The 24,730-nt window shown below is 45.4% G+C and overlaps 1 protein-coding gene across 3 annotated transcripts in view; it reads right to left on the reverse strand.

The window, feature by feature from the left end:
- The window catches only part of LOC149440799 (class I histocompatibility antigen, F10 alpha chain-like), a 93,946-nt gene that overhangs the window by 21,021 nt on the left and 48,195 nt on the right, over positions 1–24,730 (reverse strand). For all 3 annotated transcript variants that reach the window (XM_089658135.1, XM_089658133.1, XM_089658134.1), the window contains exon 3: positions 4,665–4,943. In XM_089658135.1, coding sequence (XP_089514261.1) covers positions 4,665–4,943 — 279 coding nt within the window. The remainder of the gene's footprint in view (positions 1–4,664; positions 4,944–24,730) is intronic.

A 24,730-nucleotide genomic window follows, 5' to 3' on the forward strand; every position in this document is an offset into this window, starting at 1 on the left:
CACAATTATTCTATTAAGATCCAACACATTCATACAAATGTTAGTAATGTTAATAAGCAGATATTAGATATTAGGTTATGGAAAGCTTCTAACAGTTACCATAAAAGTACAATTGTAATATTAATGTGATCCCTACATAATCATGTGTATAAAAATACTTCAAATACAAATAAACAGAACAGTTATTTGGAAAGATGCCGAGTGTATCGTTTTGTGTCTGTTCCCCACTGCAGTATTTATTAACAACCAGCCTACCGGGCACTTTTACCCCCTTCCTGCCCAGGCCAATTTCCAGCTTTCAGTGCTAGCACACTTTGAATGACAATTGCGCGGTCATGCAACACTGTACCAATATGACATTTTTATAATTTTTTGTGACAGATAGAGCTTTCTTTTGGTGGTATTTAATCACCTCTGGGATTTTTATTTTTTCTTAAACAAACCAAAAACCACTGAAAATTTTGAAAAAAAAAAGTTTTTTCTTAGTTTTTGTTATAAAATTTTGTAAACAAGTGATTTTTCTCCTTCACTGATGTGCGCTAATGAGGCTGTGGTGATGGGCACTGACAGGCTGCACTGATGGACACTAATAGGTGGCACTGATGGACACTGATGAGGAGGCACTGGTAGGTAACACTGATGGGCATTGACAGGCATCACTGATGGGCACTGAAAGGCAGCACTCATATATGGCACTGATAGATGGCACTTATATCCGGCACTGACTGGCACTGATAGGCGGCACTGACTGGCACTGTTAGGCGGCACTGATTGGCAGCACTGATACATGACACTGACTGGCATTGATAGGTGGCACTGACTGGCACTGATGGGTGACACTGAAAGGTAGCTCAGATGGGCACTGATATGTGGCATTGATGTGCACTGGTAGGCACTGAAATGTGGCACTGGCAGGTGGCGTGGATGAGCACTGACACATGGCACTGATGGACACTGACAGGTAACACTGCTGTGGCTACACTGATCATCAGGGCACACTGATCATCAATGCCCTGATGATCAGTGTAGATGTCCCCTCTGAGGAATGCCAATTACCGGCTCTCCTCTGTCAGTGTGACAGCTCGTGAGAGGAATGCCAATAACCGGCATTTCCCTGTTTACATGCGATCAGCTGTGACTGGACACAGCTGATCACATAACCGAGCCGACATCTTCGGCTTTTTTCATAGATCGGTGATCCGCTGTGTCCGAGGGACACAGCGCATCGCTGATCGACGCGCGCTCCCAGAGCCACGCATGCGTGGTGAGAATTGGAAGACGTCATATGACGTCCTCCCAGAACGAGAGAACCGCCTCGCGCCCATCATTATACTATATGGCAGGCGGGAGGTGGTTAAATTGGAACCACTAATCAATAGGAGGTTAGGAGTTCCCTATAACATTTTCAGTATTAATGTCCAGAACAATAATAAACACTGATTTGGGTTATTTTCACCAAAAAAATGTAGCAGAATACATCTTGGCCTAAATTTAGGAACAACATTTATTTGAAAAATTTTATAACAGAAACGAAAAAAAAAAAGTTTTTTTACCAAACGTTTGTCTTTTTTAGTTTAGCAAAAAATAAAAAACAAGTGGCGAGTAAATACACCAAAAGAAAGCTCTAGTTGTGTGAACAAAATGATAAAAATTGAATTTAGGTACAGTGTTGCATGACTGCGCAATTCTCATTCATAGTGCCAGAGAGCTGAAAATTGTCCTGGGCAGGAAGGGGGTGACAGTCCCCGGTATTGAAGTGGATAAGTCTGGGCTCTGACCCGGCCATGCAAGGACTGTCACCCATTTCTCTCCCAACCACTGTGGGGTCTTTTTTGCTCTGTGCTTTGGGTCATTGCCATGTTGGACTTTCTGGCAGATGATTTTCCTCAGAATTTTGATGGCATTTTTCCTTCTATCCTGACAAGTTCTCCAGTCCCTGCTGCAGAGAACCCCCCCCATACCAGGATATTCCCCCTCCATGATTTACTGTAGGAATGGTGGGATTTGGATGGTGAGCTGGATTGGATTTCTGTCAGACATTTCATTTAGTGTTGAGGCCAAATCATTCCATTTTAGTCCCATCTGACCAGAACACCTTTTTCCATGTTGCCTCAGAATCTTCAAGGTGTGTTTTGGCAAAGCTCAGTCATGACTATATGTGGCCTTTCTTGAGGAGCGGCTTTTTTCTTGCCACCCTCCTGGTCTTTTTTCATTTACATAATAAAAAATAAATTCAGTGATGATCAAATACCACCAAAATAAAGTTCCAAAAATAAAATTTGTTTTTCATGGCACAATTGTGCAGATTGAGCTTTTCTGTGATCTTAGATTCTTAGGCCTTGTTCACATGGGTGTACTTAGAGTGGTTCTAAAGGCTCAAGGTTTTTTACCTTCATGCATTCTATGCATGAATGTAAAAAAAACCTGTGTGCAGCACCCCCCCAGCCCCCCCCCCCAATACTCACCTAAGCCCCCTCTCGCTTCAGTGATGTGCACTGGAGTCTCGGCTATCCCGGGTCTCCCTCTTCTTATTGGCTGAGACAGAAGCAGGAGCTATTAGCTCCCAATGCTGTCAATCGCAGCCAGTGAGCCAATGAGCAGAGAGGGGGCGGGGCCAAGCCACAGCTCAATGTGCGAATAGAAAAATGGAGTAGTGGGGGCCTCCATAGCAATAGGCTGCTTTCACACTCAGCAGTTTTTGCAGCACTTTTGAGTAAAGAGAGAAAAAAAAAAGGCACAAGAAAAGCTCAAGAATAAAAAAAAAAGAAAAATGCATCCCTTTAAATTCAATGTATGTCTTCACACTGGTCTGTTGCGCTTCCCTTGTGTTGTACTTGGTGTTAAATCCTGCTTGCCGCATTTTGGGCGCACCAAAAATGCACCTCCCCATTGAGGCCTGACCACCATCAATGCATTTTTTTTACGGCTTTTTTTGCAGAAATGCACTACAGTCCATTAAACATGACTTTCTATGGGACACATTCACATCTATGCTTTTTTGAGCTTTTTTGAGCAGCTGCATTTTTGGAAAGGGTCAGGGACTTTTTTTAAATGCAAAACAGTGCGGTTTTGGTGCAACAGAAATCAATAGATGCAAAAAACGCATGTAGTGCGTTTTTGACGCATTTTTACAAGTTTTGCTTTTTAATCTGCCCTGCAACAAATTGGCCAAAAAAAAATAAAAAACCGTAAACCGCATAAAAAAGGTGTCAAAAACGTGCGTGCATAAAACACAATATGAACTGCAAAAAGGACAAAACGCAAACTGCACTGGTGTGAAGCAGGCTGGAAATGCACTGAAAACAGCAAAAATGTGTCAAAAACTCATGTGTTTCGTTTTTGATGCATTTTTAATCTGCCTAGCAACAATTTGACCCCTCCCCAAAAAAAAGCTTTAAAAAGAACATCAAAAACACACCTGAAAAAAAAAATGCGCTGAAAAACAGACAAAACGCAACCTGTATTGGTATGAAACAGCGCTGAAATGCACTGCAAAAATGCATCAAAAACTCATGTGTTTAGTTTTTGATGCATTTTGCGTTTTTAATCTGCCCGGCAACATGTTGACAAAAAAAAAGAAAACAAATTTACAAAACACACAAAAAAAAAGTCAAAAAACGCACATGCAAAACAGACAAAACACAAACTGCTGGTGTGAACCAAGCCTGAAATGCATTGAAAATGCATCAAAAATGCACGTGTTGCATTTTGATGGTTTTTGAATCGCGTGACTATGAAAACCGCACCATAATCGCGGTAAAATCATGACAAAATTGCACATTTTCAGCAGCCATTATCGGCTTCTTTTTTCCTATCGGCAAAGTGCAAACGATATTTTCAGCTGATACATTTTGACCGCTGGTATATTGGTGCATCCCTGGTATACGGTGTATAGTGCGTACACAGTGTGTAAAGGGCGTAGAGTGTATGCAGGGTATATAGGGTGTAGCCTGAAATGCATTGAAAGCATGCCTTTTTTGATGTGTTGCCTTTTTGATGCGTTTTTAATCTGTCCAGCAACAAGTTGGCCAAAAAAACGAAAAAAAAAAAAAAAACACCATACATAAAACATACACCGCATCAAAAAAATGTGTAAAAAACATGCGTGTAAAACAGAAAACGCACTGCAAAAAGGACAAAACCACAAACTGCATTGGTGTGAAACAGGCCATAAATGTACTGAAAGCAGCAAAAATGGAAAACACTCATGTATTTAGTTTTTGATGCATTTTGTGTTTTTAATCTGCCCAGCAACAATTTGGTCAAAATAAATAAATTAAAAAATGCTAAACGCATTTAAAAAAAGTGTAAAAAATGCACATGCAAAACAGACAAAAAGGCAAACTGCTGGTGTGAACCAGGCCTGAAATGCATTGACAATGCACACGTGTTGTATTTTGATGCTTTTTTTGAGTCACATGACTATGCAAAACGCACCCTAATCGCTGTAAAATTGCACGTTTTCAGTGGCCATTATCAGCTCCTTTTTCCCATCAGCAAAACGCTAACAATATTTGCGGCTCATACATTCTGGCCGCTGGTATATTGGTGCATCCCTGGTATAGTGTATAGTGTGTAAATAATGTATATAGGGTGGAGCGTGTACATAGCGTGTATATAGCGTGTATACATTGCGTGTGGATAATAAACATGTATACAGTCACCTCTCCTCTCCAGATCTTCTCTCCCATACTCTATGAATTGCTTGAGCTCCTCCAGACAGATATTCTCCAGATAATTCTTGTTTCTCTCCCCCTCTCTGACCTCCGGACTGTTCCATCTCTGTGTGGTGATCTGAGCCTCATTCATGGTCGGGATCCAGATCCATCTCTGTGTGTCCAGAGAGGAGAATTCTCTCCCATCATATCCGTACTGTTCATACCCCGCAGTGGTGCCGTCATCACTCAGCTCACAGCCGTACATCTTCTGGTAGATATGGATCCCTGCAGAGAGAAGAGGGAGATGTGAGGTGGGATCAGAGGTAGTCATGTGTGTGATATGTAGGAGGTGACGGTATAGGGAGGAGATATGTACAGGGATGGAGGTGTGTGATACGTGATATGTAGGAGGTGACGGTATAGGGAGGAGATATGTACAGGGATGGAGGTGTGTGATACGTGATGATGTAGGAGGTGACAGTATAGGGAGGAGATATGTACGGGGATGGAGGTGTGTGATACGTGATGATGGAGGAGGTGACGGTATAGGGAGGAGATATGTACGGGGATGGAGGTGTGTGATACGTGATGATGGAGGAGGTGACGGTATAGGGAGGAGATATGTACGGGGATGGAGGTGTGTGATATGTGATATGTAGGAGGTGACGGTATAGGGAGGAGATATGTACACGGATGGAGGTGTGTGATATGTGATATGTAGGAGGTGACGGTATAGGGAGGAGATATGTACAGGGATGGAGGTGTGTGATACGTGATGATGTAGGAGGTGACAGTATAGGGAGGAGATATGTACGGGGATGGAGGTGTGTGATACGTGATGATGGAGGAGGTGACGGTATAGGGAGGAGATATGTACGGGGATGGAGGTGTGTGATACGTGATGATGGAGGAGGTGACGGTATAGGGAGGAGATATGTACGGGGATGGAGGTGTGTGATACGTGATGATGTTGGAGGTGACGGTATAGGGAGGAGATATGTACAGGGATGGAGGTGTGTGATACGTGATGATGTAGGAGGTGACGGTATAGGGAGGAGATATGTACGGGGATGGAGGTGTGTGATACGTGATGATGGAGGAGGTGACGGTATAGGGAGGAGATATGTACAGGGATGGAGGTGTGTGATATGTGATGATGGAGGAGGTGACGGTATAGGGAGGAGATATGTACAGGGATGGAGGTGTGTGATATGTGATATGTAGGAGGTGACGGTATAGGGAGGAGATATGTACGGGGATGGAGGTGTGTGATACGTGATGATGTTGGAGGTGACGGTATAGGGAGGAGATATGTACGGGGATGGAGGTGTGTGATACGTGATGATGGAGGAGGTGACGGTATAGGGAGGAGATATGTACGGGGATGGAGGTGTGTGATACGTGATGATGTTGGAGGTGACGGTATAGGGAGGAGATATGTACAGGGATGGAGGTGTGTGATACGTGATGATGTAGGAGGTGACGGTATAGGGAGGAGATATGCACAGGGATGGAGGTGTGTGATACGTGATGATGTAGGAGGTGACGGTATAGGGAGGAGATATGTACGGGGATGGAGGTGTGTGATATGTGATGATGGAGGAGGTGACGGTATAGGGAGGAGATATGTACAGGGATGGAGTGTGTGATACGTGAAGATATAGGAGGTGACGGTATAGGGAGGAGATATGTACAGGGATGGAGGTGTGTGATACGTGATATGGAGGAGGTGACGGTATAGGGAGGAGATATGTACAGGGATGGAGGCGTGTGATACATGATGATGGAGGAGGTGACAGTATAGGGAGGAGATATGTACGGGGATGGAGGTGTGTGATACGTGATGATGGAGGAGGTGACGGTATAGGGAGGAGATATGTACGGGGATGGAGGTGTGTGATACGTGATGATGGAGGAGGTGACGGTATAGGGAGGAGATATGTACGGGGATGGAGGTGTGTTATACGTGATGATGTAGGAGGTGACGGTATAGGGGGGAGATATGTACAGGGATGGAGGTGTGTGATGCGTGATGATGGAGGAGGTGACGGTATAGGGAGGAGATATGTACAGGGATGGAGGTGTGTGATACGTGATGTAGGAGGTGACGGTATAGGGGGGAGATATGTACAGGGATGGAGGTGTGTGATACGTGATGATGGAGGAGGTGACGGTATAGGGAGGAGATATGTACAGGGATGGAGGTGTGTGATATGTGATATGTAGGAGGTGACGGTATAGGGGGGAGATATGTACGGGGATGGAGGTGTGTGATATGTGATATGTAGGAGGTGACGGTATAGGGAGGAGATATGTACAGGGATGGAGGTGTGTGATACGTGATGATGGAGGAGGTGACGGTATAGGGGGGAGATATGTACGGGGATGGAGGTGTGTGATATGTGATATGTAGGAGGTGACGGTATAGGGAGGAGATATGTACGGGGATGGAGGCGCGTGATACGTGATGATGTAGGAGGTGACGGTATAGGGAGGAGATATGTACAGGGATGGAGGTGTGTGATACGTGATGATGTAGGAGGTGACGGTATAGGGAGGAGATATGTACAGGGATGGAGGTGTGTGATATGTGATATGTAGGAGGTGACGGTATAGGGGGGAGATATGTACGGGGATGGAGGTGTGTGATATGTGATATGTAGGAGGTGACGGTATAGGGAGGAGATATGTACGGGGATGGAGGCGCGTGATACGTGATGATGTAGGAGGTGACGGTATAGGGAGGAGATATGTACGGGGATGGAGGTGTGTGATACGTGATGATGTACGAGGTGATGGTATAGGGAGGAGATATGTACAGGGATGGAGGTGTGTGATACGTGATGATGTACGAGGTGATGGTATAGGGAGGAGATATGTACGGGGATGGAGGTGTGTGATACGTGATGATGTAGGAGGTGACGGTATAGGGAGGAGATATGTACAGGGATGGAGGTGTGTGATACGTGATGATGTAGGAGGTGACGGTATAGGGAGGAGATATGTACGGGGATGGAGGTGTGTGATACGTGATGATGTAGGAGGTGACGGTATAGGGAGGAGATATGTACGGGGATGGAGGTGTGTGATATGTGATGATGGAGGAGGTGACGGTATAGGGAGGAGATATGTGCAGGGATGGAGTGTGTGATACGTGAAGATATAGGAGGTGACGGTATAGGGAGGAGATATGTACAGGGATGGAGGTGTGTGATACGTGATATGGAGGAGGTGACGGTATAGGGAGGAGATATGTACAGGGATGGAGGCGTGTGATACATGATGATGGAGGAGGTGACAGTATAGGGGGGAGATATGTACGGGGATGGAGGTGTGTGATATGTGATATGTAGGAGGTGACGGTATAGGGAGGAGATATGTACGGGGATGGAGGCGCGTGATACGTGATGATGTAGGAGGTGACGGTATAGGGAGGAGATATGTACGGGGATGGAGGTGTGTGATACGTGATGATGTAGGAGGTGACGGTATAGGGAGGAGATATGTACAGGGATGGAGGTGTGTGATACGTGATGATGGAGGAGGTGACGGTATAGGGAGGAGATATGTACAGGGATGGAGGTGTGTGATACGTGATGATGTAGGAGGTGACGGTATAGGGAGGAGATATGTACGGGGATGGAGGTGTGTGATACGTGATGATGTAGGAGGTGACGGTATAGGGAGGAGATATGTACAGGGATGGAGGTGTGTGATACGTGATGATGGAGGAGGTGACGGTATAGGGGGGAGATATGTACGGGGATGGAGGTGTGTGATATGTGATATGTAGGAGGTGACGGTATAGGGAGGAGATATGTACGGGGATGGAGGCGCGTGATACGTGATGATGTAGGAGGTGACGGTATAGGGAGGAGATATGTACAGGGATGGAGGTGTGTGATACGTGATGATGTAGGAGGTGACGGTATAGGGAGGAGATATGTACAGGGATGGAGGTGTGTGATATGTGATATGTAGGAGGTGACGGTATAGGGGGGAGATATGTACGGGGATGGAGGTGTGTGATATGTGATATGTAGGAGGTGACGGTATAGGGAGGAGATATGTACGGGGATGGAGGCGCGTGATACGTGATGATGTAGGAGGTGACGGTATAGGGAGGAGATATGTACGGGGATGGAGGTGTGTGATACGTGATGATGTACGAGGTGATGGTATAGGGAGGAGATATGTACAGGGATGGAGGTGTGTGATACGTGATGATGTACGAGGTGATGGTATAGGGAGGAGATATGTACGGGGATGGAGGTGTGTGATACGTGATGATGTAGGAGGTGACGGTATAGGGAGGAGATATGTACAGGGATGGAGGTGTGTGATACGTGATGATGTAGGAGGTGACGGTATAGGGAGGAGATATGTACGGGGATGGAGGTGTGTGATACGTGATGATGTAGGAGGTGACGGTATAGGGAGGAGATATGTACGGGGATGGAGGTGTGTGATATGTGATGATGGAGGAGGTGACGGTATAGGGAGGAGATATGTGCAGGGATGGAGTGTGTGATACGTGAAGATATAGGAGGTGACGGTATAGGGAGGAGATATGTACAGGGATGGAGGTGTGTGATACGTGATATGGAGGAGGTGACGGTATAGGGAGGAGATATGTACAGGGATGGAGGCGTGTGATACATGATGATGGAGGAGGTGACAGTATAGGGGGGAGATATGTACGGGGATGGAGGTGTGTGATATGTGATATGTAGGAGGTGACGGTATAGGGAGGAGATATGTACGGGGATGGAGGCGCGTGATACGTGATGATGTAGGAGGTGACGGTATAGGGAGGAGATATGTACGGGGATGGAGGTGTGTGATACGTGATGATGTAGGAGGTGACGGTATAGGGAGGAGATATGTACAGGGATGGAGGTGTGTGATACGTGATGATGGAGGAGGTGACGGTATAGGGAGGAGATATGTACAGGGATGGAGGTGTGTGATACGTGATGATGTAGGAGGTGACGGTATAGGGAGGAGATATGTACGGGGATGGAGGTGTGTGATACGTGATGATGTAGGAGGTGACGGTATAGGGAGGAGATATGTACAGGGATGGAGGTGTGTGATACGTGATGATGTAGGAGGTGACGGTATAGGGAGGAGATATGTACGGGGATGGAGGTGTGTGATACGTGATGATGTAGGAGGTGACGGTATAGGGAGGAGATATGTACGGGGATGGAGGTGTGTGATACGTGATGATGTAGGAGGTGACGGTATAGGGAGGAGATATGTACGGGGATGGAGGTGTGTGATATGTGATGATGGAGGAGGTGACGGTATAGGGAGGAGATATGTGCAGGGATGGAGTGTGTGATACGTGAAGATATAGGAGGTGACGGTATAGGGAGGAGATATGTACAGGGATGGAGGTGTGTGATACGTGATATGGAGGAGGTGACGGTATAGGGAGGAGATATGTACAGGGATGGAGGTGTGTGATACATGATGATGGAGGAGGTGACAGTATAGGGAGGAGATATGTACGGGGATGGAGGTGTGTGATACGTGATGATGGAGGAGGTGATGGTATAGGGAGGAGATATGTCCAGGGATGGAGGTGTGTGATACGTGATGATGGAGGAGGTGACGGTATAGGGAGGAGATATGTACGGGGATGGAGGTGTGTGATACGTGATGATGGAGGAGGTGACGGTATAGGGAGGAGATATGTACGGGGATGGAGGTGTGTGATACGTGATGATGTAGGAGGTGACGATATAGGGGGGAGATATGTACAGGGATGGAGGTGTGTGATACGTGATGATGGAGGAGGTGACGGTATAGGGGGGAGATATGTACAGGGATGGAGGTGTGTGATACGTGATGATGGAGGAGGTGACGGTATAGGGGGGAGATATGTACAGGGATGGAGGTGTGTGATACGTGATGATGTAGGAGGTGACAGTATGGAGGGGTGGGGGATGTATACATACATATACACACACATTATATATATACATATTAGTATAAAACATGATCTCTATGTGTAATATATGACTCCTGTGCGCTCCTTTCTCTGTCCTATCACCTTCCCTGATGTCTGTCATGTGACCTCAAACCTCCTCCCAGATCAGCAAGAGAGGAAGTCCCAACACCAGCCATACTACAACATAGGACCCATAAAATCCATACAAATGATCCAACACCACATTCCCCGGACAAGCTCCTGAGAAGTGCCCATTCCACCATGACACCCATAACCCATCATCCTCCCCTCCCCCTCTATACACAGTACGCTGGTTGCAGTGTTCCTCTTTATTGTGTAGCACCCGGGGGGGGGGGGGGGGCGAGTGGTGGGTCCATCCACTAAACTGGGCAAAGTACATTTCCTGGACTGACAAAAGCTGAATTTTTCAATCTGTATTTATCAAAGAAGCCACGTGGAGAATTGTTGGCTGAACATCCGTCCATCCTGCATCCAATCAGATGAAGGCATTGTTGGTGTATATTCGGGGCCCCCAGCAGGTGATTCTGGTAGAGAAATCAACCCGAAGGCAGAACTAAAGAGATCTTCACATGTATGGCCAGCTGAGGATAGGAGCCTTGTACTGTGCTCCTCCCTGGATCAGTCCATTGTACACAACTCACCATCATCACTTATAATTGAGAGGATTTCATGGAGTAACTGGCTTTATCCTATATTTATCCACTTGTCCTCCAGAAGATTTACCCCCCCTTCCTGACCAGGCCATGGTTTGCTATTCAGCACTGCACTATTTCAACTGGTAATTGCGCAGTCATGCAACACTGTACCCAAACTAAATTTATGTCCTTTTGTTCCACACAAGCAGAGCTCTCTTTGGTGGTATTTGATCACTGGGTGATCAATGGATTATTTTTTTTGTTTTTTTTTTTAAATCACAAAAAATTACAGAATTTTGGAAGAAAAAAAACCTCACAACGTTTTCTACATTCTGATATGAAAAATATCCAAATAAACTCAAATTTAGTCATAAATTTCTGACAATATGTATTCTGCTACATGTCTTTGGTGGAAAAAAAAATCCCAGTACGTGTATAAAAAAATGGTTTTCTGTGAAAGTTAGTCTACAAACTATGGTATACAGTGGGGCAAAAAAGTCTTTAGTCAGCCACCAATTGTGCAAGTTCTCCCACTTAAAAAGATGAGAGAGGCCTGTAATTGGTATCATAGGTAGACCTCAACTATGAGAGACAAAATGAGAAAACAAATCCAGACAATCACATTGGCTGATTTGGAAAGAATTTATTTGCAAATTATGGTGGAAAATAAGTATTTGGTCACCTACAAAAAAGCAAGATTTCTGGCTCTCACAGACCTGTACCTTCTTCTTTAACAGGCTCCTCTGTCCTGCACTCATTACCTGTATCAATGGCACCTGTTTGAACTTGTTATCAGTATAAAAGACACCTGTCCACAACCTCAAACAGTCACACTCCAAACTCCACTATGGTGAAGACCAAAGAGCTGTCGAAGGACACCAGAAACAAAATTGTAGACCTGCACCAGGCTGGGAAGACTGAATCTGCAATAGGCAAGCAGCTTGGTGTGAACAAATCAACTGTGGGAGCAATAATTAGAAAATGGAAGACATACAAGACCACTGATAATCTCCTTCGATCTGGGGCTCCACGCAAGATCTCACCCCGTGGGGTCAAAACGATCACAAGAACGGTGAGCAAAAATCCCAGGACCACACGGGGGGACCTAGTGAATGACCTGCAGAGAGCTGGGACCAACATAACAAAGGCTACCATCAGTAACACACTACGCCGCCAGGGACTCAGATCCTGCAGTGCCAGACGTGTCCCCCTGCTTAAGCCAGTACATGTCCAGGCCCGTCTGAAGTTTGCTAGAGAGCATTTGGATGATCCAGAAGAGGATTGGGAGAATGTCATATGGTCAGATGAAACCAAAATAGAGCTGTTTGGTAGAAACACAACTCATCGTGTTTGGAGGAGAGAGAATGCTGAGTTGCAACCAAAGAACACCATACCTACTGTGAAGCATGGGGGTGGCAACATCATGCTTTGGGGCTGTTTCTCCGCAAAGGGACCAGGACGACTGATCCAAGTACAGGACAGAATGAATGGGGCCATGTATCGTGAGATTTTGAGTGCAAACCTCCTTCCATCAGCAAGGGCATTGAAGATGAAACGTGGCTGGGTCTTCCAACATGACAATGATCCCAAACATATGGCCCGGGCAACGAAGGAGTGGCTTCGTAAGAAGCATTTCAAGGTCCTGGAGTGGCCTAGTCAGTCTCCAGATCTCAACCCCATAGAAAACCTTTGGAGGGAGTTGAAAGTCCGTGTTGCCCAGAGACAGCCCCAAAACATCACTGCTCTAGAGGAGATCTGCATGGAGGATGGGCCAACATACCAGCAACAGTGTGTGCCAACCTTGTGAAGACTTACAGGAAACGTCTGACCTCTGTCGTTGCCAACAAAGGATATATAACAAAGTATTGAGATGAACTTTTGATATTGACCAAATACTTATTTTCCACCATAATTTGCAAATAAATTCTTTCCAAATCAGCCAATGTGATTATCTGGATTGTTTTTCTCATTTTGTCTCTCATAGTTGAGGTCTACCTATGATGCCAATTACAGGCCTCTCTCATCTTTGTAAGTGGGAGAACTTGCACAATTGGTGGCTGACTAAATACTTTTTTGCCCCACTGTATATACCGAAATTTATGCAGCTTTTACCTTCTGCGTATCACATTTCTTGGAGGTACCAGGGCAGTACAAAACCCCCACAAATGGCCCCTTTTTGGAAAGTAGACACCCCAAGGAATTGCTTGAGAGGCATGTTAAGTCCATGGAAGTTTTTTTTTTTGGTTACAAGTTTTTATATTTTTTTAAATTTGTTTTTACACACAAAGTTGTCACTTACAATGATCTATTGCTCACCTATGCCATGGCTATTTGCGGAATAACACCACAAAACACATTCTGCTACTTCTCCCGAGTTATGGGGATACCACTTCTGAGAGACTTTTTGGCAGCCTACCCACATACAGGCCCCCAAAACCCAATGACCCCCTTCAGGCTTTCAAAGGGCATATTTAATTCCTCACTACCTATCAAAGTTTGAGGCCCTAAAATGCCAGGATAGTACAAACACCACCCCCCCTACAAATGACCCCTTTTTAGAAAGCAGACACCCCAAGGAATTTGATAAGAGGCATGGTGAGTATTTTGCAGATCTCATTTTCTATCACAGGGTTTTGAAACATTTTTGTTTTCTTTCTTCATTTTCCAAAAATACTCACCATGTACCTTAGCAAATACCTTGGACTATCTACTTTTCAAAAAGGGGTCATGGGGGGGATGGCACTTCTACTATCCTGGCATTTCAGGGCCAACATAAAAGCTTATGCCACACGCCACCCACTCCTATAACTACTTGAAGAACAATTTTTTATTTTTACACTGTCCCTTTCTATTTTTTTGTTATTACAGGAAATATAAATATCCCGTTACAGGTATTCTTTTCTGAGAAATCTGGGGTCTATTCGACGTTAGATCTCTCTCACTTTCCCAATTTAAAAATGGCGCTGATAATATCCGGCAAAATGGAAATAATGAAATACTCATACTGTAGCTTCCAGTTTCTTAGACCATAGACATCATTGGAGCCATTCCGGTCTCTGATCAGCTCTATGGTCAGCAGGCAGAACAGCAAACTGAATTCTCGGATCCTCCTGTGGGACGGGAGAGCAAAAAAAAACACTCAAAGTCCAGCAATGTACCTGTACATTGCTGGTCCATGTTGGGCATATATGGAACAGCAGAGAACATGGGCATATGATGAGTGACCACAAATCATTATTTTATGTAATGCCCATGTTGAGGGTTAGGCCCAAAAAAAAGTTTTAAACTCAGAAACTGATAGGTTTCCATCCAAATTGTCTGGCAAGAGCTGAATTTGGGAGGGCGGCGATGTATTGTGCATATAAATTGCTTTAGCCCACAATCCATTGGTACAAATCTTCCATGAAAAACAGCAGAGGGGCTAAACACTAGTGCTTGAAGCGAACGGGGCTCATCCTGCTAACTCTGCGTTTCTGGGGACACTATACAAAGAAGGCACTAGTTTAGCTCTATTAGTGATCAATATATTGATCCGTACAAACACTATACTAGTAATGGCGGTGATCAGCGACCTATAGTGTAAGTGCGATAGTGTGGGGGCAATCTAATGCTAGCTGACTCTAGCTGGGTGGGGCGCTATCTGATCCTGACGCTATCTTATGTCGCTAGTGACAGTAATACAGCGATCACTGAAAAATTCTATATACTGACACTGTACTAATGGCACTGGCTGGGTGACGGGAGTGATTAAAGGGTTAATGTGCTCATCTAACTAAGTTTCCTAAAGCCATTGCAGAAGCGCAGGGAGCTGTTGGGCTTTGGTACAGCGACTCTTCAATGACATCAAGCTCAAGCATTCTTTTCACTTCTTCGGACACTACATTTCTATGGGCTTCTGGGATACAATAGGGCGTTAACCACTTGCCTACTGGGCACTTATACCCCCTTCCTGCCCAGGCCAATTTTCTGCGCTGTTGCACTTTGAATGACAATAGCGCGGTTATGCAACACTGTACCCATATGACATTTTTGTCATTTTTTTCACACAAATTAAGCTTTCTTTTGGTGGTATTTAATTCACAGCTGTTTGTGTTATTTTTTGCGCTATAAACAAAAAAACTGAGCAAAAAAATTTGAAAAAAAAAAAAGTTTGTTTCTATTATAAAATTTTGCAAACAGGTAATTCTTGTCCTTCACTGATGTGCGTTGATGAGGAGGCACTGATAGGCAGCACTGATGAGGCAACACTGATGGGCACAGGTGGGTGACACTGCTGGGCACTGATTCTTCAGGGCACTGATCATCAATGCCCTGATGATCGGTGCCGATCCGTCTTTTGACAAATGCCGGTTATCGGCAATACTTTCCTCACGCTGCGACAGCGTGAGGAAACTGCAGCCGATAACCGGCAACTGCATTGCACACAGCTGATCACGTGGTAAAAGGCTGCTGTGATTGGCCCTAGGACATAGGACACAGCGATCACGGAGATCGCTGGGTGTGCGCCCCCTGGGGCACGTAGGAGGGCGCATTCTGGAAGAACACCATATGACGCCCTCCCAGAACTGGACAACCGCGCTGTAGCCATCATTCAGCTATAGCGCGGTTGGCAAGTGGTTAAACAGATCTTTACATTGGGCTCTGTTACAATGTCATGCTCAGTGACGTTGGGGAGACAGGCAATCCTGAAAACATTTCTCTATTTTTCTGCAAAAACGCTTTTGCTTGGTGGTTTGTGGCCTACACAGGGTACCAGCTACCTCCACCCAATCAACTCCCGCAGGTTCCCCTGAATTGACACTTACACCAGCAAACACCTGTTCTCTATCTCTCCAGAGTTTTAACAAGTTTACATGATACATTTGGTTTGGCTCTCTTTTCCCTGCCGGGTGTACCTTGTAGTTCACATCACCCACATTTTCTACTACATCAAACGGCCCCTGAAAATTGGCAAAAAACTTGCTCTCCACTGTGGGTATCAGAAAAGCCACCCGGTCTCCTATTTGAAACTGTCTGACTTTAGCTGACCGTTTGTACACCCTCCTTTGGGCATCCTGAGCCTTCTGGAGATGTTCCCTCACTAACTGCATCACTCTAGCCGCTCTCTCTTGTATTTGGGGGATATGCTCTACTACTGTTTTGTGTGGTGAGATTTCACTTTCCCTCGTCTCCTTTACTAGATCAAGCAACCCCCCAGGGTCTTCGCCGTACACTGGCTCGAACAGTGAGAATCCCGTGGATGCTAGTGGAACCTCCCAAATGGCAAACAACAGGGCAGGGAGCAACATATTCCAATCCTTCCCATCCTTCTGAATCACTCTTTTTACCATTAATTTCAGGGTTTTAGGGAGCGCGCAGTGTGGCAATCGGCGGTGCGCTGTGTCCCTCGGACACCGCGGATCACCGATCACGGAAAGAGCCGAAGATGTCGGCTCGGTCATGTGATCAGCTGTGTCCAATCACAGCTGATGACATGTAAACAGGGAAATGCCGGTTATCGGCATTTCTCTCTTCTCGAGCTGTCACGCTGACAGCTCGTGAGGAGAGGAGAGCTGGTAATCGGCTTTCCGCGGAGGGGACATCTACACTGATCATCAGGGCACTGATTATCAGTGTGCCCTGATGATCAGTGTAGCCCCAGCAATGCCACCTGTCAGTGTCCATCAGTGCCTTGTATCAGTGCTCATCAATGCCACCTGCCAGTGTCCATCAGTGCCACATCAATGCCACATATCAGTGCCTACCAGTGCACATCAATGCCACATATCAGTGCCCATCTGAGATGCCTTTCAGTGTCACTCATCAGTGTCTGTCAGTGCCACCTATCAATGCCAATCAGTGCCACCTATCAGTGCTGCCAATCAGTGCCACCTATCAGTGCCAGTCAGTGCCGCCTATCAGTGTCAGTCAGTGCCGCCTTTCAGTGCCGGTCGGTGCCATCTAACAGTGCCAGTCAGTGCCGCCTATCAGTGCCATGTATCAGTGCTGCCTTTCAGTGCCCATCAGTGATGCCTGTCAATGCCCATCAGTGCCACCTACCAGTGCCTCCTCATCAGTGCCCATCAGTGCCACCTATCAGTGCCTATCACTGCAGCCTCATTAGCGCACATCAGTGAAGGAGAAAAATCACTTATGTATAAAATTTTATAACAAAAACTAAGAAAAAATGTTTTTTTTCAAACATTTTCAGTGGTTTTTGGTTTGTTTAAGAAAAAATAAAACACCCAGAGGTGATTAAAGGGACTGCTACTGGATACCTAACTGCGTAATCCAGGACTACTAATATATATTGGTATCCCCTTGCTGACTTCACTAAGGGCCCCACAAGATTCATAGCGATCCGTTCAAATGGCACCTCAATTATGGGCAAAGGTACCAGGGGGTATCTGTAGTGTGACACCGGGGCAGGATACACAGTACCTTTTCCCCGAAGTCTTCACCCCTGGCCAGTAAAACCGGTCGGTTATTCTGGCCCGTTTTTTCAGCCCCCAGGTGTCCTCCCAGTGCGTTGTTATAGGCTATATCAAGGAACATCTGCCTATAAGGGTGGGGAACCAGCAATTGCTCTAGTTTCCCCTCGACTTTCAACTACTCGATAAAGCAAGTCCCCATTCAACGCAAAATGAGGAAACCTTTGATCTGCACCAGGCACTTGTGGTACCCCATTAACCGAAATCTACTCTCGAGCATTGACCAAAGTAGGATTGTCACCTATATATAATCAGACTTTGCCACCTTCTTGAAGCTTGAAAGAGGGACGCCAGACATTTCGGCTGCAGGAGACCAGGAGGGCTCCGATCTGTCTGGGAGCTACAAATTATATCAGTAGATCAAAGGAATATGTTTCATCTCTCAGAAAAGCTAAAATATTAGTTGCAGAGAGATGAAAATACTTCCTTCTGATTGGACACTCTGTAGGCTACATCTGCATGTAAAACTGTATTTGTGGCCTATGTGGGGTCCCAGAGAAAGGCAGAAAATGGTTATATTGCACCTGATGGCGACAGCTGAACGATCGGACTGTTGCGCTGGTGTCGGTAATTCACTCCCTAACTTGGTGATTCAAACCGTTCCTGGTCCAATCGACTTTGGGCATTTCAGGACCCAGAGTGTCCTGTGGGCTGGTACAGGAACACCCCCCAGAGTCAACTGGCCAAGGACTAATGTCCAGCCTACTACCATATTCCCATAAATTGAGGACCTGGAATATGAACGTCATAATTCGCATGGAGCCCGTCCTATTGACTGACGGATTGCGGACTTTCTCTGACTTCCTCCAGTCGCAGGATAAATCTTGGTAAAAGTTTTATTTCTGTTTTTTATTCCCTTTTATTTTATAGTGAATAGTCAATTGTGTGTCTTCTTGTAACTTTTTATACTTTGTATATATTTTATGTACTGCCCACTCTCAGATTATTAAAATCATAAAATTAATCAGTGACTTCTAGGTACTTAAGCTCGGGCTCATATCTCCAGAGAGATTAGATGGTATTGTATTTTAGTTTCTTTATATGCTCGGTCTTTGCATGCAATTGCACTGCGTGTTGGCAGATTGTAAGGGTGACAGGTCTGCCAGACGGAGATCTGTGTGTGTGTGTGTGGTATCCCAGCAGACCGTTCTGCGGATTAACTGTTGGGTGGTGGCAAGCTACCGTTTGTGGTGTGTCTGGTGTGGAGGTGTGTGGACAGTGGAAGAGTGATTAACACCGGGGTTATAGCTTGTAGGACAGCTGGTGGAATCCTAGAAGGGTGTGTCGATTGCTAGGCTGCTCCTCAACCCTAATTAGTGCACCAGATTGTATGTAAGATTTGGGTCTACCTGTGTGTGTGGTCAGCTAGCTAGATTGGAGTCTCCCTCTAGTGGTGTCCAGAGGTAGCGCAGGCTGTGAAAGTATATCACAGCCGATCTTATATACATATATATATTCAAGTTAAGTCCCCCTTATTCCCTCTTATCCCAAGTCACGGCCGCACGTCCGCGCCTCGGATAGCTGTGGGCGTGTGCGTTGTATCTGTGACAGTGCTCCTTCCCCTTACTGGCCCAGGGGGTGGAGGTCTACTTATTCAGTCCTCAGTCTGTGGGCTGATTGGTCGGTGGCTGCTCTCAGGCCTTCTAGCTGGGCCACTCCTTCCCAGCTACACAGGTGGTCCTCTCTGGGGGCCGGTGAGGTCCCAAGCTTTTCTCCTTCTAAGCTTGCCTGTCAATGAGCCCCTTCCCATCTGGGCTCCCTCCCAAGCTTCTGCTCTCCAGCCTCACTTCTCCATCTTCCACCCAAACTCTCCATGCTGCGGAGTAGGCTCAAACATTCTTAAGAGCTGTCCTGGCCCCTTGCCAAGCCTCCTGTAGGGGATTAGCCAGGATCCCTTGAGAGTGCAGACCAGCCACCTCGTACTCCCACCCCCTGCTTCTAGAACTTTCTCCAAAATTCTAGAACAGATGGAAGTCACAGACAGCTAGTCTGCAGAGCCTGTCAGCCCTAACTGAAATTTGACCCCTTCTGATTATTAGGCCCCATGTCCACAGGACACGTCTGAACGATAGAAACTGACTGCTGGAAAACGTAGGTTAAAAAACGTCTGTTTAGCCACGTTTATGAGCGTTTGCGTTTAGAAGCGGTTTTTAAAGATAATCTCAAGAGACCTTCCACAATGCCCAGAATGCACTGAAAAATAGTAAAAAATTAACTGTTTCAGACATTTTGAGAGAAATAGAGAGAACAGGAGCAGAGAGAGCAGTATTTGTTGAGATTAGCTGTCTTTTTTTTTTTTTTTTTTAGTGGTGTTTGGATGTGTTCCAGCTCATTTCTGTGCAGAAATGATTGCAGCAATGTCTAACATATTTTCTTTCATGCAAAACTTTAAAGTATGGTGTGCTATGTACATTTGGGTACCGGGAAACGCTTTTCATACATTTTTCATGATGAAAAAAGGCTCAGGACAGCATCTGGAAATGGAAGAGTTAAAAAATTGTTTCAAACGCTTATAAATGCGGTTAGCTGCATTTAGCATTTGAAACGCTTATAAAATCTACTCCTGAACACAAGTTTGGTGCGTTCAAAAAAACAACTGTAAACTCAACTGCCTGTAAACGAAGATGTGTACATGGACACATAGGAAAACATTAGGGAGAGTTCAGCAGCTGCTGAAAAAAACACTGAACAGCTCCTAAACGTGAGTTTATCAGCTGCAGTGTACATGAGCCCTTACACCTGAACTGCTACTCAGTCCATATCTAAAAATAACCTTTAGCTCCCCCTAGCTATCTAGGAGGGTACTACATTAATATATGACTTTCAGTAAAATCTGTTATGCTGTTACACAGTTAATATTTATGTTAATGTACATGAGAATTCATTTAGTTTATTCTTTGTACCATTTCCTATGGATATTTCTATAGTTAGTTATATGCTGCCATCCAGTGGCCTTATTTGGTAATGCACTTGTTTTTATATTACCTCCCTGAGATCTATGACACAATTCCTTTGCATATGAAGCTCCTCCCTTCTTTATGAGTACAGTACTTCCTGAGTCATGGAGGCAGCTAACAGTCCACATGTAACAGGGACACATGTATTCTGCATACTACGCTACAGAAAAGTATCATCTTTTGCCCGCATAATACTGGAAACCATTCATTCTGCTGTATCCTGTTGTCACATGTACAGAATAAAGCAACTTCTGGATGAACACAGTATTGGTGAGTTCAAGCTATCTGATAAGGATTGCCCACAGTGATATCTGCTTATACAGACCAGGCAGAGAGGTCTCACAAGGGATAAATCGCTATCACAACAATCTGAGTCAGAATAGTCAAAAGATACATAGAATCCCTACAGCCTGCTGTGTATATGTGTGTGCCTAATCTGCAATCAAGCTCAGTGCCATCTGCCATCTTGCAAAGCACATGGTCGCACAAGCTTACTGCACTTCATGTGAATGTTGAAAACTGTTCCTCTGCATTGAACTGTGTTACCCCACCTGTCTAAGCTGCTGCTCGTCTTCTTAAAGAGACAGTACCAATTTTTGCAGAACAGTAAAAAATGTCTAGACAAGGCTCTGAACACTCCTTTATGGCCGAACCAACGCAGATACATCATTCCTCTGAACCAGCAGACGTACAGGGAGCAGATTCTGCAGACATTCCCGAACAGAGCGTAAAACCCTACGTACAATAAAACCGACACAGAAACTCAGGGAAAACTATGAAGCCACTAGAGATGAGTTCTCCAGTAATCTGTCAGACCTCTGGGACCCAACTTCACAATGCATGTCAGTTTTGTCACACTTTAATGATCAACCAGCTGAATTAAGAGACTCTATAAATCGCCTATCTGCTGCATATGAACGCTACCAGCGGCTGTCTGTAAAATACTCAGCTTTCTTGCAGGACTCTAATATAGAGGATTCTTCAGCAGAACTGACCAGGACTGATGCACTAAACCAACAAAGGGATCTTGCAGTGTAAAATGCTAAGTTTAAAGCAGAACTCTGCATTACTCAACTGCAGGAGACCAGATCTCACAGATCCACCTCAACCAAGCGCACTGCACTTTCTTCTAGATCCTCTCGCTCCAGAAGTTCGACATTAAGCGATAAGCTAATAGAGGCCCGCGCTGATGCTGAATCGAAAAAGGCGCAAAGCTCTTTTACCAGAAAGCAAGCAGAGGTAGAAGCACGCAAGATAGCTCAGCAAGCAGAGATGATAGCTCAGCAAGCAGAGATGGAAGCTAAAAGCAAAGCTCAACAAGCAGAGATGATGGCTCAGCAAGCAGAGATGATAGCTCAGCAAGCAGAGATGGAAGCTAAAAGCAAAGCTCTCCAAGCACAAATGGCTTCTCAACAAGCAGAGGCAGATTCCCAAATAAAGATTCTGCAGATGGAAGGGGAGGAAGCAGCTTCCCTAGCAAGGCTGAAAGTCCTTGAACAAGCAATGGGACAAAGTACTAATTCAGACTGCCTTATCCCAGCAGAACTGGAAGATCCAGTTGAACGCACCAGTGAATACGTATTAAAGCATAACATGTGCGAAGATACAGAGTCATCTCCTGTACCTCCTACTAACAACACTGTTCTGACTCTCAACACAGAGACCTCTCAGCTCCATATGCCTAAGCCTCTTCAAATCTACAACACAAGTACATCTATGCAGCAAACCACATCAACTCCTGCCAACAACAAGGTGACTTCCAGCGACACGCCGCAGCTCAAGCCACAGCCAGCACAAGCCTTAGAGACTACACCACAGTTAAACGCTCATGCAACATCATTTTACCCGGGTAAACCTCACCCTACATCACCAGAGAACTTTCACACCCAAGGGGTTCCACAAGTTACTTTTGCACCAAAGAGTGAGAGATCAGACTTGAATGACTTTGCCAGATATATGATTCGCCGTGAGCTCATTAACACCAGCCTCTCAAGGTTTGACGACTGTCCAGAGAGCTACAGGGCCTGGAGATCAACCTTCAAGGCTGCTATTGCTGATCTCAACCTTACTACTAAGGAAGAACTTGATTTGCTCATAAAGTGGCTGGGACCAGAATCTGCAGATCGTGTTAAAAGACTGAGAACAGTACATGTTGACCACCCAGACGCAGGTCTTGTTGCTGCATGAGCAAGACTTGAGCAAGCCTATGGTAGCTCTGAAGCCATAGAGAGCGCTCTATTCAAGAGACTGCAAAACTTCCCAAAAATAGGAAACAGAGACTATCGCAAGCTCCAAGATCTAAGTGACCTCCTCATGGAGCTAGAGTTGGCAAAGACAGACCCACGTCTATCTGGACTAAGTTTCCTGGACACCGCTCATGGGGTCAACCCAGTGGTGTCTAAACTGCCATACGGCCTGCAAGAGAAATGGGCACAACAGGGCTCAAGGTACAAAAGAGACTATAACGTATCCTTTCCTCTATTCTCATACTTTTGCAGGTTCATTAGTGATCAAGCCTGGATGAGAAACGATCCCAGCTTCAGTGAACCAAACTTGCCTGCTTCATCCTCATCATCATCAAGGTATGATAACACAGCAGCTAAACGTAGAGACTGTACTAGAGCAATATCTGTTAAAAGGACAAACATCTCACCCTCCACAACCTCACCTACTGACCAAGGCATTGTGGATGCCAGAGATAAAGACCCTAATCGTCAGTGTCCTATTCACAAGAAGCCTCACCCTCTTAAGAAATGTCGTGGGCTTAGGGCAAAGTCTTTACAAGAGTGCAGGGAGATTCTTCAGAAACTTGGAATATGCTACAAGTGCTGTGCTTCTTATAGCCACTTTGCTAAAGACTGTAAAGTTGTCATCAAGTGCACAAAATGCGGTAGCGACAGACATGTTACATCCATGCATCCTACTCCACTTCCAGACAACCCGCAGCAGCTATCTACCTCAACCCCTGTCTCAAATTATGGCGGGGAGCAACAAAGTCATGCTCTAGCCAAAAGTAATGTTTCTTCTTCATGCACAGAAGTCTGTGGAGAGGGACTGGATCACAAATGCTGTGCCAAGATATGCCTAGTCAAGATATACCCAAAGGATTATCCTGAGGAAGCTGCTAGGATGTATGCCATAATAGATGAACAGAGCAACAGATCCCTGGTTAAGCCTAAATTCTTTGACTTAGAAGGTCACGCTACACCATATACTCTCAGAACCTGTTCTGGTCGTGTAGAGACCTTTGGCAGAAGGGTAGATGGATTCATGGTCTCTCATATCAAGGATGGAGAAGGCATACCCCTCCCAACATTAGTTGAGTGTGATCAGATACCAGACGAAAGAGGAGAGATTCCTACTCCAGAAGCTGCATATCATCATCCTCACTTAAGCCACCTTGCTGATGAGATTCCTGAGATGGACAAGAGTGCTGAAATCTTGGTCCTGCTAGGAAGAGACGTTCTCAGAGTACATAAAGTACGCGACCAATGCGATGGACCCGACGATGCCCCTTATGCACAAAGACTTGACCTAGGCTGGGTAATAGTGGGCGATGTATGCCTGGACAGAACGTTATCTGAGATCCACTCCTTCAAAACCTACATGTTGGGAAATGGACGTCCATCCCACTTCAAACAGTGCCCTCACCATTATGAATTAAAGGAGAAGCCTCTTGACATCATCCAAGTACCTGATGTTACTCCTGTTCTTTGTGATGACAACCTAGGTACCATAGTGTTTTGTACTACAAGTGATGACAACAAAATAGCCTTGTCAGTCGAAGATAGAGAGTTCATCAAAATAATGGATGAAAAGATTTCTTCCAGGATGAGTCTAACAGCTGGATCGCACCATTACCTCTTCATGCTGCAAGGGCCACACTCCCAACCAATCCTGAACAGGCTCTATCCAGATTCAACTCACTTCAACGAACACTAAAGAACAGGCCTGAAATGAAGGAACATTTCATTGCTTTTATCAAAAGGATCTTTGACAATGATCACGCCGAACCAGCGCCACCACTTCA

This window comes from Staurois parvus, unplaced genomic scaffold (genome assembly GCF_062004578.1).
Source record: "Staurois parvus isolate SC_StPar_1 unplaced genomic scaffold, SC_StPar_1.0 ptg001052l, whole genome shotgun sequence".
NCBI classification, from domain to species: domain Eukaryota; kingdom Metazoa; phylum Chordata; class Amphibia; order Anura; family Ranidae; genus Staurois; species Staurois parvus.